Here is a 16,675-nt window from a genome sequence, read left to right as displayed (position 1 = left end):
ACATCAGTTTTCTGCTAACTACAACATGCCAAAAAGCTCCATTCTAAAATAAGATTTATGAGAATTAAAAAGGCTTTTTGCAGAAATCATTTTAGTTCTAAATGTTTTCATATCATTTTTTCATTATTTTTTATTTTTGTTGTTCAAAACTGCTTTTCTAAATGGGTCAGTGTTTTCCAGTATGTTCTGTGGTAAGTGTTGATTCATTTATCCATTTTCATGTCCTGTTTGGGTGGTTTGATGTTCTTTCCTGTCTTTTTTCTTTGTGGTGTTTGATTTTTACTCAATTCTTCCATACTTTTACATATTTTCCCTGTATCGTTTTCCATCCATTTTCCCCTATAAACCTTGTAGCTGTGATTAAGGTGAAAAATGGAAGTTAGCAGTTGAGAATTTCACATCAATGTTTTGTTGTAGATATAGATTCTCATTCAGTTAAACAGTGATTCCTCAGCCATATGGATAAAGTTCAGTAAGTATTGATAAATGTCATTAATATAAGATAAAATGCACTGGTTTTCAAACCAATACACCAAAATTTATTTAAATTAACACCACTGAATGTATATAACATAGAAAATTGCTTGTTACACTATGTTACTAAAGTATATAATTACATACATTTTCAGTTTATGATTATTTTTAAATACAAATAATGACATACATTAATCATTATCAATGAAATTTTCCATTAGATGAACTGGTTGTCTTTTTTCAGTAAATGAACTCAATTCTGGTCATTCTGTGATACTTCAGCAATTCGTTTCTGCATTTGTTAACTGGACATGTATCACTGCTCTTGGTTTATTGTATTAACAATTCCATGTTTTCATCCACTGTTACGTCCATGTGCATAGATGTATTTGTGTTTCATTGCTGTTCATGCCTTAGGTCTTTGTGTGGCTGGTTGCAAAGTTTTGTTTTGACCCATTTGAATGCATTTGTTTTACAACTGGCTTTTATGGCCTTTATTTGTTTTGTGTCATTACTATTTTAGTTTTCTGGTGTGATTTTTAGTTACGTTTTCTGTCTTTATTCACCAGTTCTTTTGAGAGGAAACCGTTCTCATTACAGTCCATAACGTCCTGTCAGTATATCAGTTATTTATTTATGCAAAGGATAAACGCATATCTGTAACCTTTTGCACTAATCATACTCCTTGCATAGCTAGACCCAAAACATAACAGAGGATCAGTGTTAGGGATTTTTCAGTAGGAGTCTGCAGGAGACACCGGTAGGGGAAAAGGTTTATTCCCCTCCCTCATTGTCCTCCCCACAATGTAGTCTGAAGTGAAGCTGAATTAATCTTTTTGAGAATTTCAGCAGCTTTTATTTGGATGGATAACACGAGTGAGGTACTTTTAATAGGCCTGTCAAGCACTTGTGTGCTGCTGGTTAATTGAGGCATTGCACTACTCCTGCCCAGTGCAGCACAGCATTGGCGTACGTAGATATTCCTCTGCCAAGCCAAACATTAGCCAGGCATCTCGTTCCCAGCACCTTTGAGGCTGCCTGGTAGGGATGGAGGACACCGTGGAGGTTGATGCAGAACTGGAAAAGACTAAAGAAAGAAGCCCTTTGCTTTTGAATAATCCATAAACTGGATGCATTCTTGGTACATTGTGTAGTGTTAGGTTTCTTTTATGACAAGAAAATGATGATACATCCATTGACTGAAACACTTTAGCTTATAGTGGGAAGTAGCAGTTAAATTTATTCCAAATGATTGAATTAACTGTTTTTTATTGCTTGGTTTTATTTACATTTGCGTGACTGGATGTTATGTACGGGCTGACCGAATTGTAACTTGATTCTTTTCATGAGGATTCACACATTTTATTTGGAAAGTCAATACTGTAAACTGGTCTGAGGTAGGTTGATATGCATTATTTCATTTTGTATCATTCCAACTTTAGGAGACCCTGTGTTATCTGTAAGGCCTGATGGTATTTCTGTGCCTGTGATGTGAGGTGTGGAGTATAGTTTTGATGCCATAATTATTCAGATGGGACAGTTATGCTACTTTGAGTATCAGTGAGTGACGACTTAATTTTGCCCCCAGTAACAGCCTCATTGTGACGTGGTGTTTCCCTTTTAGGTTTTGAGTTATACTCCATGGTCCCGTCAATTTGCCCCCTGGAGACGCTTCACAACTCGCTCTCGCTGAAGCAGGTCGATGACTTCCTGGCGTCTATCGCCATGTCCCAGGAATGCAACATGGTGACGCCCACATCCTCGCCTGGTTTGTACCACTGAGTGCAATACAGTCTTGTGGGTCTACAATGGTACTGCCACATTATAAAGGGTGGTAAAAAATATATATATATGACATGTGCCCTGTTGCTTTCAGCTTCTGCATTAATCTGTGGTGCTGGTCCGGTAAGGAATGTCCCATTGAACACATATACTCCAGCAAGGGTTCTGCCTTGTCCTTACACTCATGCTTCAAGTGTGAAGAGATCTTTGGAAAGGGAGGCAACTGATGGTAAGTGGTTTTAGGTCAGTATAATATGTGTTACGTATAACCTTTACTGTTTAAATATAAATGCACAATATATACACACTGCATATACACATCCTTATGTCTTCTTGTTGTTTATCAATGGTGCTATGGAGTTTCTGTCTCTTGTCTGACACAAGGTTGCATTGCCTTTTTCCTATCCCTCCGACCCCAAAGCAGGCAGTGGATCCCCCAGCAGAGCGCCTGGGAGCGGTTCTACTGACAACTCACCCCATGGTCCAGTGGGAGACCGAGCTGTACATCAGTATTCAACCCGGCAAACTCCAAGAGACAGAGATGTACAGCAATGTGTCAGTGATACCATGGCCAATAAGACCCTCCTACAAGATTCCACATCTCATGCTCTGGCCAATAAGATTCCCCTACAAGATTCAATGCCTCGTGCTCTGGCCAATAAGATTCCCCTGCAAGATTCAATGCCTCGTGCTCTGGCCAATAAGATTCCCCTTCAAGATTCAATGCCTTGTGCTCTGGCCAATAAGATTCCCTTGCAAGATTCAGAGCCTCGTGCTCTGGCCAATAAGATTCCCTTGCAAGATTCAATGCCTCATGCTCTGGCAAATATGACTCCCCTGCAAGATGCAACCCATCACAGCCTGGCTAATAAGACCCTATTGCAAACATCAATCTATGATACAGTGGGAAATCAAATGCTCCTGCAAGATTCAAATGTTTATACCCTGGACAGTAAGAACCCACTGCAAGATTCAATCACACACACCCTCGGGGATAAGACCCCATTGCAATCCTCAGTCTATCACAACTTGGGCAGTCAGATGCCATTGCAACCCTCAACCCATGATACCTTGAACAATCAGAGTCCTCTGCAGGATTCAACCCCTCATACCCTGGGCATAAAGACCACATTGCAACCCTCAACCCATGAGAGCTTGTGTAATAAGACTTTCCTACAGCATTCACCCCATGATACATCAGGTAATAAGTTTACCCTACTGCCTTCAGTCCATGACATTATGGGTAATAAGGCCATTCTGCAACCCACAGCCCAAGGTGCCCCAGGTATTAAGATGCAATCCTTAGGTCGAAGTACCACAGCCACGCCCCATGATATGTCTGTTGATAAAGTAGCCTCACAAGATTCAAGTCAAGACAGCCCTGGAGGCAGAAGTTCCCAGCAAGTCTTGCCCCGTGGCATGCTAGCTGTAAAAGTGCTCTCGAAGGACCGGCCAGATGCTGCCAGTGGGGATGGGGATGCTGCTCGGGACCATTCTTCTCTTGCTTCTCAGAAGGACAAAGGACCCCTACACTCTGCCACTAAGACACAGGAGTCCCACAGGGCCCAGAGTAAACAGCCATGAAATGACAGTTGGCATGGAAATGCTATATGCCATCTCTGTTCAATTTTTTTTTATCGTTTATGTAACAACGCAGTATATTATTAACAGAACTTTTGTGAATTTGTTCTTTTAGAATTTAGATGAACATGGATTCAAGGTAAAATCTGTGGCATTTTATTGGGACAGAGACCAAAGGACAATGTTACAGTGTTTGTGGTTTGTAGGTACTTAAAACTGGAACTGGACAGTCATTCACACATTTGGTATTTCACAACTGCTTCATATAATCGGCAAAAAGTCCTTTGTCAAAATTCTAATTTTGTACATATAAACTTTCAAAAAAAAAAAAATACATGAAATGTTAAATGTTCTAGATGGTACCTGGGAAACATGACTCACTGCTTTCCATTACATAGATCTCACATTATGGTGTTCTGGAAAAGGTGCAAGTCAGTAAAAGTAAAAACGTCCATTACAAAAGAACATTTAATCTAATGTCTTTCAGTGTCCCTGTTCAGCGAAATGCCTGCCATGCTGTATATATGACACCAGACCTGCTGAGTGAAATGCAATTTAGTGGGATTATGACCGTGAATCTGAGGGCAATGTACAGTGAAATGTGTGGGCCATCAATAGAAACCCAAACATTGTTCTTTAGTTTTTTTTTTTTGGAAGACAAAGCTATATACATATGAAGCTCTGTAAAGTATAAAATATACTATTTTTAATACTACCCTCTGGTTTTACTTTGTTGCTCAATGATTTGAAATCAGAGATGCCTTTTGATTTTGCCTTGTTTCATTTTTTTCTTCTTAATCAGATTGTTGTATAAGTCTATGTATATAATGCATTAAACACCAATATTTTTGTTGCATATATATTTTAAAACTGGAATTTGCAAGTAAGTCGTATTAAATTCATTTGAATTCTCATTTACGATGGTATGTTCCACATTGTAAAATGTTGAGTAAGCCATGTGCAGTTGCATTTTTAAAGCAATGTAACATTAGTTTACAATATTAAAAAATAAAATGCAAGAATTGTATCAGTAAGTCAAATATGTTTGGTAGGAGATGTTTTAAACACTTCTCCGTGTTACCGCTACATTTAAATACCGTTTAAAGTGGGTCTTGTTTTTGTTTCTAGTGATTATTTTCGTATTTTATTTTTAAATAAAGCTGTTAATCACAACGAATTACGTAGTGTATTTAGTGATACCTGGTTAGTCTTGATGTCAAACGTGTCTTAATTAGCACGACTTTGCCTCATCGCACTGCTTTTGTTAATACATGAGGTATAGAGTATGGTTGTTACAATAACGTCGTTGATATCTTCTAGACCTTATATTTGATGTCGTGGCCTTTAATGCGTTTTTATATTTACTCAATGGATCTTCATCGACTAAGAGACAGACAACAGATGATCAAAAATTAAAACTCCTGTCAGTTTCAAATCACTAATGTAGTCTTCATAACAGTATCACATTCTTATAATAAGGTAGTATAAACAGTCCGCTATAAATAAACTACATGCAAATATGTATGTATGTCTGTAGTGTGTACGTGTGCTTGTATTATATGTGTACATATAGCAAAGGTGACAAGGAACCAGAACAAGCTATTGGACTCAGCAGACGTGATCCGATCAGCATGCGGGGGGTGAGGTCATCGGCGGATTCCGTCACCACCACGTGACCGCCGTCGGAAGTGCGCTATATCACTACTCTGGCTTCAGCGGACCCGGTCCATTCGGCAGGAGGAGAGAGCGCTGGCTAGCTTCGCCTTCACGGTCCAGGTTCGGCTCTCTTGCTTGTCTTTTTTCCAAACCTTGTCAGAATGTATGACGGGGATGTATTTCTGACAGCGCCCGGCTAGGTTTCGTTGCTGTCTCCGGGGCGCTCGGTGCCAAGTCGCACCTGCACCTGTTTCGGAAACGACGCGAACGACCGTCTGGGCGAATTCACTCACGACCTTGTTAAAAATGGCGGAGTTTAGCATTTTAAAGACTGTTTGAGTGTTTCTCTATTTTTTACGCGTTATACTGCGGCGCCGCTTGTCCGTTTGAGCAAAAGCCGTATGAAACGGGAAAGCTAAGCGGCTAATGTGCCTCAGAAAAAGACTGGGAGCTGGCCTTCACGATCTGCCTTCCGCTTTTGGCCGTAATTAATAGGTGTTTCCTACCCAGAGGCTCATTATTTACGGTTCATCCATCGTAGTGGGTAACGCACGGACGGGCCGGCTTTGTCCAAACCGATGCCCGCATGTTCTGGGGTAGCGATGACAGGTGTGTGAGGCAGGGATGATTCAGTTGGGGACGGATCTCATTGGGATGCACCGGTGTGTTTGGACCGATGGCTCTGCACTGAAATCAGATTTCATGATTTATATATTGGCGAATGTCAAGAAGCTTGTGCATCGAGATACTCTTTTCAAATGAGTTCGATGGAATATCAATGGAAGGATGAATAACATAAGATGAGAGGATGGCTTTCTAATCCCAACGTTAATGCTTCCATATTCAGTGCTTCATGGCGGCAGGCCCCACTCGATCACTATATTTGGATGATTCATGGTGATTTAAAGTCGATTATTTAGGGGGAAGGCAGGAGATGATAGGCTGCAGCGCCCAGCTTGGTTCCCCGGGAGCCTAGAGCGTTCCTGGGGATGTGCGGCTTTATGAATGGGGACTCGTATGCGTTTGAGTCCCGACAACTATAGTTGATTTCACAGGCCTGAATAATGTTATTAAATTACAAAGAAACCCTTACAGAGAAGTGCACGCGAGGAGAACTGCATCGTCATTTAAAACATTTAGATACCTTATTTGTAGTGTGCTTTGCAGTGTGTTCTCTGACTCGCCATTGGTAGTCTGGGTAAAAGGCATTTTAATGATAACCGGGGTTTAGCCGATTCATTTTAATTCGATTTCGTTGGTTGTGTTTAATATTTTGATTCGGATTGCTCTGACCTATATTTGCGTGGCCCTTGTTTGTAGCAGCTGATTTTCGCCATGCGTAAAAACGCCTTGTAAATTGTTAGAGGTGTTTTTTGTGTCCCCTCCCCAAGGTCTTGCGTTTAAATTACTTGCGGTCCTAGTCTGATTTTTTATTTTTTTTTCTCTCTCTCTCTCTAAAGGCCACACCGGGCAAAACGGTGCTGGCAAGCCATCATGTGACCAAAGTGAAGGTTTACCAAGAGGTTTAAGGACTAAGGACGCAGTGTTATTAGGGTTACTGATGCTCTCTAGTCAGTATATTTAGGCTATAAACCGTAGCTATGTTTATTTTTGATTGCAGTTTTAGAATTGTAATTTTGTTTTGTGCTTTTCAACGTATTAATCTAATTTTGCCACCATTTTCCTAGTGATGGGTGCTGTGGAGGCATATTTGAGTATTTGAATAATATTTGAATATTTATTATTAATGTAATTGCATGTATTATCTTAATACAAAGGCAGTGTTCTTGGCATGTTGGTGTATATGACTCATGCCTTTATATGATAATCATCGTTCAGAATTAAAATTCAGATAACAGCATGTTACTCACGATTTTACCGAATGTATTAGTTTTATTTTTTTATTTCAGTTGTCTTTCATTGTTTCAGTCTTCATTTTAGTAGTAAAACTGTGCTTATACTGAACTGTTTATGAACTAGCAATTTTGCTGTTTAAAAATGCCGGAATCTATTTATTTGGTACGTCGGTATTTATGTGTCTGTATGTGTATGTGTTGTTTTTTTCCATCTTCCTCCAGTCAGGTCATGTCTTTAACGATGGAGATGGATGTCAGTGGAGTATCCAGGACAGCCATGTCTGTTCTTCCTGCTCCAGAGGCGAAAGCTACGCTGAAGCCTGAGATGGAGAAGCCCCGCTGTGCCAGCACGCCCTGCTCTCCGATCAAAAGTACGGTTTCGGGATACCAGATCGTCCACATGAACTCCAATTACCTTGTGGGCTTCACCACCGGAGAGGAGCTCCTTAAACTGGCCCACAAGTGGTCATCCGACGCAGAGAATTCAGGAACCGACGCCTTACGGAGCCCGTGCACGAAGCCGGTGGATTTGGGTCTTCATCGAGCCTCTCGGATATACAAAACCAAGAATCGACACTACCAGCCTTACGACATTCCAGCAGTCAATGGGCAGAGGCGGAGAAGGATGCCCAGCTCAGGTGAAAACTACCTCAAGTCACTGCCTGGGGAGTCCGGAAAGGTACTTCACGGCTCTCTGCCGCTCTGCCTTTTGAATGGAAAGAGAGCGCATTCAAAATCTTTGGACTACCTCAACTTGGACAAAATGAGTGTCAAGGAGCCGGCGGACACGGAGGTCTTGCAGTACCAGCTTCAGCACCTCACCCTCAGAGGGGAGCGGCTGTTTACCAGGAACAAGACATGAAGTGGACCCAGGGAACCGCTCGATTTTTGACACATCTCTCGAAATACCCGTCCCCCCGTCCCCCAACACCACCTCCCCCCACAGAGCTTAGGCAGCGCTCCTGATATTTGTGTGTTATTTATCTTGTCACTTAATGAACCATTACATTGAGGATTAAACGTGAGAGCAGTCCACACACGAATAAATGGGTATTGGCAACCGGACGTAGTGTGTGGTATTGCGAGAGTAACTTTAAATATTTAGAATACATTTCAAGAGTAGCAATAACACGTACATTCAGTAACTGAAGGAACGATGTTGATTTCTGTGAATCTGGCAATGTATCGATTGCAGCTTTCCTTTTTTTTCTGCCTTTGCACTGTTACACACATTGAATATTTATGAAAACATTGCCTCAGAACCAGAAGCACACTATCAATTTAAAATGACTTGTTGGATATTAGCACACCTATCAAGCTTACCTTCACCTGCGTATTCATAAGTACATACCTGCATACATAAATGGAACGTAAGACCGACTTGCATTGTTCTGTATAAAAGGGTCTTTTAAGCAGAGTTGTGGTGGAGAAGATTATTAGCGACATGCTTAGTGTAAGATTCGCTTAACTATCATCAAACTTGCTATATGCTGGAAATATGTTAGGGTTTATTTTGTTTTGTAATGTTTGTGTGCGTCTTGATCTTTCAGCACGATTTTCATAGGGGAAACATGACAGAGGTGAAACTGGTTGTGCAGAAAATGGTTCCTTTAAGCTCTTGTGTACATGCCTAATTTGTATGATACTTGTCACACAGGTGTGTAGGTTCTGAATGCATAGCTTTAGAAACCAAAGGATTTACTCATGGGCATCCTATAAAAACTTGATGAACCATTCTTTTGGCAATGTTTTTCATAGAATAACACAGGACAATCATCTGGAAAGTTCTCGCTCTTGGGAAAGACGGAACTGAGCCAATGGTGTCACTGGCCCTGGTGTTTAACTTATAATGGTTTATTAGGAATCTGTAGGGCATCTCTCAATTTTTATTTGATTTCAATTGGTTGTGTGAAGCATTGGGTTGGTTCTCAATATTTATGTAGGATAGAATATTCACATTACATGACTAAGATATTTGCAATTTTTGTACAGTGCTGGAAGCACTGTATGTGCTTTTGCTAAAAATTAGTTTTTAATATTAAAACATTTCATTATATAGTAATTAAATTCTTTACCATTTGTTGGCCTGATGGATATCTTGATGTTGGTTTAAACACTTTATAAATTCATGACTTTAACAAATCAGATTTAAAGCACCTTAATGTAATATCCATAGCAGAGAACGATTGTTAGCGTGGGTGACCTTTTTCTAAAGCAGCTCAGTAATAAAACAACATTTGCAGCTGATAGACTGTTAAAAATATCTTTGAATAACTTATCACACTCTTTGGGGTGGGGTTGGGTGGGGGGGGGGTGAAGCTGTATGACAAATTTTCTGTGCAGCTATTGCTATTTAATTCTTAAGGCATCTTTTGCTGGTTTGTATTTTTTAAGACTGTGGTTGAGTACTGTAGAATTTTATTTAAAATTTTAAATGTCAAATATATTTTCAGTGTTACATGTTTCATTTTTACTAGCTTTCTGAGGTCTGCATAGGTTCATGCAACAACATGCGTGGTGTTTACTATTTCAGTCTGAAGCTCCAAACAAACTAAGAGCGTTTGGAAATTGTGATTAAGACAGTGAAAATGATCTCCCCATTGAGGTCTTAAAGCTATTCTTTTAGAAGCATGAAGCTTCTGTCCCATTTTCTGCATTTACATTTGCGTGTGTATATTTGACAATTTGGAATGACTTACAGTTTTATGTCTATGTACAGTGAGCCTCCTCTGCCAGATGCCCCAGTGAGGATTTGCTTTTCCTGCAAAAATAAATGCAGTTTTTTTTTAATGTATTGTTTTTACAACAGCATCTATGATCTAGTTCTTCAGTAGAATGTAGAAATTTATAAACCGTTAACATACATGCTATTTTTTTTCACTAGGGTGGAAACTGACTGTTAATAGAAAATTCACAATTAATAGCTTCATTTGAGTGTGCCTCAATTTAAATAGACAAGGAAGGGAAATGTTAAAAGTGTGAATCTTTAATCCTTCGGTCTCTAAGTGCTTCTACACCAGTTAACAAGAATATAGGTAGAATACATAGGCGATTCTCAAGGTTGAAAGTGATTTTTGTCTTAAAGGTTGACATCTATTAATTAATTCTGTTATAAATTTTGTGTTAGCTAGCTACGTGAAACATGATTTGTTGTGAACTTAGCATACCGGTATTGACAGACAGACAGATGTGATGTCTTTGGATTTCCATTATCATACATGTTTTACAATAAAACTTTTGTTTTATTGAGTACATTCTATCGTTGAGGTGCATTGAGAAATATGCATAGCTTCGCATCCAAGAATGCTTTGGAAATTTCACTTGCCCATAATCTCACTCGGCACCTGTTTTCGTGTGGAGCCCCCATGCTGAATGAGAGTCAACTGTACAAAAGCTTACATAGCTGTTCATGGATGTGGTGTCAGCAGACGATGCACCACGTAATGGAAGTTGAACCTCCGTGTATGTTCTGCATCTGAAAAAAGGCCTTGCCCTGTCTAAGCTTCAGTTACATGGCTTTTACGAGAGCAATAACAAAAGTTATTGAAATCAAGCCTCCTGGTTACTACTACTTGGTAAGCATTGCTAATTTTGAGCCATTGTAACACAGGGTGGAAATGGTGAACTCTTGCATGTCATTCATGGTGAAAGGCATTATGAAATCGCAGCACTAGCTGCAGTGCCTTTTTACGGTTGTTTGCTTTTCAGTTCATTTCTCTGAGCCTCGTGTTGTGTATTGTCTTTTTATTTGAAATGTTTAAATTATTTGTTTAGATGTTGCAGTTTAAGTGGGGACTTTTAAACAAGCCGCAGAACCATGACTTTGGATCTGCACTTGGCTGAATTACTGAATGGGTCTACGTATGCTCTGTGATGCCATTGCAGTTTAAGCTTTTTGTGGTCGTACACTTGGCATTATTAAAACATTTGACTATCGACTGCTTCAGTGTCCATGTTTTACAAAGAGAAGAAAGCTTCCAAAGCTAAATGTAAAATGACTGGGAGTAAATATCTATTTTTAATTCTCTAATTACTCTTTAACATATCGCACCCATCATTCGTAACTTTTTATCCAGGACAGGTGTGCCGGAGTGCAGCCTGGGAACCTCCTGAAACCCTTCATTCTGGGTAATAAGTGACACTCATTCACCTAACTGCACATTTTTGGAATTGGGGTAGGGGCTCGAACCCTTAACCATGGAGATACACCGCTACAGGACTGACCACTAAGCTGCCTCCTCTAGAACAGTACAGTTTTTCTTACATTTTATGGCCTCTGGGGGGAGCTGGTAAACAGGTTGCTTACTAAACTCAAACATGCTTAATGGGCAGAGCAAACCACTGCATTTCACCCCAAAAGCATAGGAAATCGAAAGTTTTTAAATGAGCAACCACCATAAACTTAACAGTCAATTCATGGGTAAGTATAGCCTTGGTCTTGGTGGAAGCGGCACTGTTTCTGCAGTTTGAAGACCCAGCAGAAGGCCAGTGAACCATCTCTCCAGATTTACAGTGCTGTAGGCCTGTCCTTAAGCCGGATGTCAACCCTGGGCCTGGTCGTCTCAGCTGGTCAGTATGAAAATGGCATCAGAGGTCAACTATGACGATGTAATATAATGCAGTGAATTAGTGGTTAGTGCTGTTTTGACTTAATCCAGTGTTTCCCAATCTGGTCCACAGCAGTCGGGAGGGTCGCCGAGGACTGAGTTTAATCAATTACTGTAGGATAATATGTGTGTGTTGGTACCACAATAACTTTCAGATTATAAAATGTGTGTATTATATCATGTATTAAAAGTCAGAGTGCATTAAAATAAAAGTGGTAAAAGGCCAAATGAAACAACATTGTGAAAGATGTAAACTATGTCAAATTCACCACATAAATGCCCTTATGCTACAGATAAACCAGTATCTAGTCAAAACTACTGCTGTTCATTGATTGCTGAAGGTTTTGCAAAACTTTGAGGTAATTGAAGAAAAACATGAACATTGCATGTATTCCTATCATTTTCCAATTTGCACTTGGCTGAATTACCAAACACTCCCCATATAGAATTACAGACTAGATTCAAACCTCATAATGCTTGTATACATGTATACATCTTTCCTGAGTTACTATAGCAATTTTTAATGTTAATATTAACTAGATAGATGAAAGAAAATGAACTTGATTAATCCCTGAGGGGAAAACATATAATTACTTAACCTTAGATAATGATTTTCATATCTGACATTTTTCCAGTTAAGTTCCTTCTGGTTAGAACAGACTAAAGAGGTGCTGTCCAGTAGGGGGCAGCAACAGGCCATAAGGCTCAGTACAAATGTATTAGTCAATAAAGTTACTGTTGAAAGGCTTTGTAAGATTACAATTTCACGCATTTTAATGCTATTCCTTTGCACACAAATATTGCTGTCGATTTTTCAAACTAACTGAAGGTGTGTTTTTTTTTTTACTGTCTGATTATTATTTTTTTTAAGAACCAGTTTTTGATCCAATATTTATGCTACGCAGATGCGTAACAGCGCATTTTTAGAGTTTTGTCCATCCATAAATGAAACTGAACAGGAGGCACTGTCCAAACCATTTCCATAAATGCCATATAATGCCTGTGGACTTTGCATGCTCTCCCATGGGCTTTTCTGTGCTGTGATTTCCAAGAACGTGCAGTTTGGCTAAATGGAGTCCCGTACATGACCGTAGTCTGTGTGCACATGCCCTGTGACGGATTGCTATCTCACCCAGTGTGTTTTTTGCCCTGTGCTCCCTAGAATGGTCTCTGCATTAATTGGAGTTACTCAGTAAACAGTAATCACCATATGATCTCCCTTTTGGCTGTTTTGCTCAGTTCTGTAAATCTTACTGTATGACACTGATTTCCTGTATATGAAGAATCTGTTGATATTTTCCCAGTGTTGTGCTGCATAGTTTCTGACATAAAGCCCTATGTTGTACAGACGTCACAGACATCTTTATGCTCAGGATTTGTATGCAAGCCTCTTGATAGTGATAATTTTTATTAACAGCTTTACAAACATCGACATCTAAACTTCCCTACATACCAGCACACAGATGGTAAATTGTATCTTTAAGATGAGGATTTCATCATTGTCATTTATTTTTGACAAAGTGCCCTTCTATGTAATTTGATATTAAGGCAAGAACATGACCCTTCCTCTGTGATAAAGTTAATCTTCATTACAACAACTACCCCTTTTCAATTACTACACAAAGAGGAACAGCCAGCTTGTATTTTTTATGTACACCTCTTAGTTGGTGCCAAGAAAATCACATGTAATAACGGAACATGAGTAATAACAGTCAGATATGTGATAACAGGACAGAACATGAAATCCTGCACTTTTGGAAGCAAACCGCCGAAAGCATTCAGTAGCGTTTTGCCATTCGTTGTTTGGAACACTGAATATTAAGCCTATTTGATGGGAAATATGACCCAATTTTGGTGAAAAGTATCTCACAAAAGTATCCTGAAATACTTTTTTTTCCCCAGTGGGCCATTTACGCTGAGGGAATCCCCATCTGTTTCAGGCTTGTCTCGTTTTTGTTTTGAATCTGCATTAACATGAGAAGATGGACAATAAGAACAAAGTGAGTGTAGGAGAGCAAAATGGCTAGCACTTGTTGATTATTTCCAACTAGGGTTGCAAAGGGGTGGAAAAGTTTTAGAAAGTTCCCATGCAAAGAAATTTTACGATTTGGGCAATTTATAATACAATTTCCACATTACTTGGCAAAGTTTTGATTAAGCAAGGCCTTTGAAATGGAGGAGGAATTCAGCAGTCATCCAAGCACATCTCGACCTCAGCAGGGAAGGGTCTTTACTCAACCAAGGTCTGGTCACCAGCTGGAGCATAAATCTCACAAATCCAACATCAGCTGCCTCTGAGCACAGCTGGTCTCCCTTTGGTAGTGGGTTAATGTTCAATAAAGTAAATCTCTTCAAAATTATTCTTTTTCTATTATTGAACTGTATTTGTTTACAATATTTTTTTTTCTTTGACAACCGTTCATATACAGGAAAATCTAAATTTCCAATAATTCCCATAAATCCCCAAAAATTCTCTTGGAAAGTTTCCTTCTCTAAAATGTCCCAGAAAATGTATCCCTATTTCCAAAATTACATCTCAAAACATGTCCTACTGTACACACAACCCAAAGCTAAAATCGGAGTATATGGCTTCATGTTATTTCGATTCCCCATGTTAATCTCCTGAAGAAGGATGTATAGCCTGAACATGTTAATCTGTCAATTTCCAGGTGCCAGTAGAAATGCCCCTGGCGATAAGAGAATGTGTATGAGGCTCTAAGTGCAACCATGAATGAAAGTCATTAAGGTCACCCATATATCACGGGGGGGGGGGGGGTTCCTCAGCAGATTTGGACAGCGTGCTCATGATTAGAAGGTGGCTTGTACAGTTTCTGTAGTCAGCAGAGTGATTTTACTGTGAGGGGGTGTGACTCGGCGGGTTAGGACACTCGGTCTGTCATTAGAAGGTCACCGATTCAGTAGCTTCCCCATTGGGCACTTGAGCAAGGCCTTTAATCCCCAATTGCTCCAGGGACTGGCAGACCCTGCTTTCTCAAAAATGTACATCACTTTAGGTTAAAGCATCTGCATTATAAGCACAATGTAATTAGGGGTTATAGGTGACCTTAGCTGACAAAATGCTGTCTGCTTAGGCATTCTGTTACGTCCCGGTCTAGGGACGGGGCGTAAACAGCGATATGGTTCGGGAAAAGGGGAACAGGGAGTCGGGAGGTAGAGGAGAAGGAGGTGAGGGAATAATCAACACCCAAGGCGATGAAGATGATAACACTGTGTATTTCAGGGGAAAAGGTGAACTTCAGGAGTGACACCGGCCAAAACAATAAACAAAATCCAGTGAATTAACTAACCGCGTACCGACGAACTTCCCTAACCAAAAACAAAAGTGAAACAAAAGACAAACGCTATCCTAACCCTCGCTAATCACAAAACAGGGACAAAAACGCCGTACACGCAGAAAACAAATGTCAGTCACTCCCTACAACCCTTATCCCCATACACACACACATACAAAAAAAAAGAATATATATATATATATATATATATATATATATATATATATAACACAAGCAACCAAAACCAATCCGAAATCCTAAGAATAGTCGATAATCAGGCAATAGTCAAAACACGGGTAAATCAATCCAAGCCGAGCAACCAAAACCAAACCGAAAACCAAAAACGCGAAAGTCGAAAGCCAAAACGGGTCGTAACAGTAAATCCAAAAATACACTAGCAAAAGGCAAAGCAAATACAAATCCCGAGCAAGAGCTGGGAGATGGGGTGTGCAGGCGTCTTTTATGATCCGGGGCTGTAGAGGCGGGAAACGGGAACGAGGCGATGATAACCAGTAGATCCAGTTTTGGCACGGCTTGTGTAGAGAGATGGAAAATGCAGAACCGGAATCAGCAGCTTGATGGAATGGGATCTGATGGAGAGATGGACTGGACACACACACACAGACGTAACAATACTCAACACTGGTAGCTGGGACATGGAAAAAAGAGGATAAGATCTTAGCATGGGGTGTCTTTGCTGTCCTTTGTTGTCCTAACTGGTTCTCCATGCTACAAATGAAATAGTCTATTACAATCAAGGTCTTCAGGGTGTTTGGGCAAGACTGTCTGTAGTTACAGGAGTAATAAGCATCATTCATATATTCATCATCAAATCTGAAAATCAATTCTGATACGTGATTACAGAACCATAATGTGCAAGCTGTACTGGTAAGTTAGTGAACTTCTCGTAAGTCAGTAACTTTGTTCAATAACTTGCACGCACATCAAGAAAGTATTTAAAGAGCCCGATAGGAGGACATTAATGTAATCTAATCTTGAAGTCCTGAATACATAACCAGCTTATCCGTGGAGATGAAATTTACTACTTGTGTTACATATTATATATGTGAAAGGTTTTATGCTTTAAGCCATATGCAAACATACGATTCCAGTCATCACAAAAGGAGGTTACTGGAAAAGGAGGAACGATTTTGTTATCACATATTCCTGTAAGGAAAAAAAACTTAAGATGCAAACACAACATAATACATTTTTATACATGTAATTTTACAAAATCTGTCAGTTATAAATCATGATGAACCAATTGCCTGACTGGATCACCATTTATTCTTCTGTTAACACCAACAACCCTTGCCATTTTTGTTACTTATAAACATAATAGTCGGGCTATGCATTAATACAGCTTCCATCCATCCATCCATTTTCTCCCGCTTATCCGATGTCGGGTCGCGGGGGCAGCAGTCTC

At 39.8% G+C, this 16,675-nt stretch overlaps 2 protein-coding genes across 16 annotated transcripts in view; both read left to right on the top strand.

Moving 5' to 3' along the window:
• ppip5k2 (diphosphoinositol pentakisphosphate kinase 2) overlaps positions 1 to 5,014 on the top strand; it is a 40,116-nt gene extending 35,102 nt beyond the window's left edge. For 14 of the 15 annotated variants that reach the window (XM_072714801.1, XM_072714800.1, XM_072714797.1 and 11 more), the window contains 3 exons: positions 2,099 to 2,242; positions 2,351 to 2,485; positions 2,678 to 5,014. In XM_072714801.1, the coding sequence (XP_072570902.1) occupies positions 2,099 to 2,242; positions 2,351 to 2,485; positions 2,678 to 3,840 (1,442 nt within the window). In that variant the 3' untranslated portion in view covers positions 3,841 to 5,014. The remainder of the gene's footprint in view (positions 1 to 2,098; positions 2,243 to 2,350; positions 2,486 to 2,677) is intronic. The other variant, XM_072714791.1, reaches the window with a different exon arrangement.
• Positions 5,015 to 5,170: 156 nt separating this feature from the next.
• Positions 5,171 to 9,510, top strand: macir (macrophage immunometabolism regulator). The gene is made up of 3 exons (XM_023796420.2): positions 5,171 to 5,316; positions 5,411 to 5,613; positions 7,572 to 9,510. The coding sequence occupies exon 3, from the start codon at positions 7,579 to 7,581 to the stop codon at positions 8,209 to 8,211; it is 633 nt and encodes a 210-aa protein (XP_023652188.1). The 5' UTR covers positions 5,171 to 5,316; positions 5,411 to 5,613; positions 7,572 to 7,578; the 3' UTR covers positions 8,212 to 9,510.
• Positions 9,511 to 16,675: the final 7,165 nt, after the last annotated feature.

This window comes from Paramormyrops kingsleyae, chromosome 7 (assembly GCF_048594095.1).
Source record: "Paramormyrops kingsleyae isolate MSU_618 chromosome 7, PKINGS_0.4, whole genome shotgun sequence".
Classification (NCBI taxonomy): Eukaryota; Metazoa; Chordata; class Actinopteri; order Osteoglossiformes; family Mormyridae; genus Paramormyrops; species Paramormyrops kingsleyae.
The sequence above is the reverse complement of the archived record's forward strand: the minus strand, read 5'-3'. Positions and strand labels throughout refer to the sequence as shown.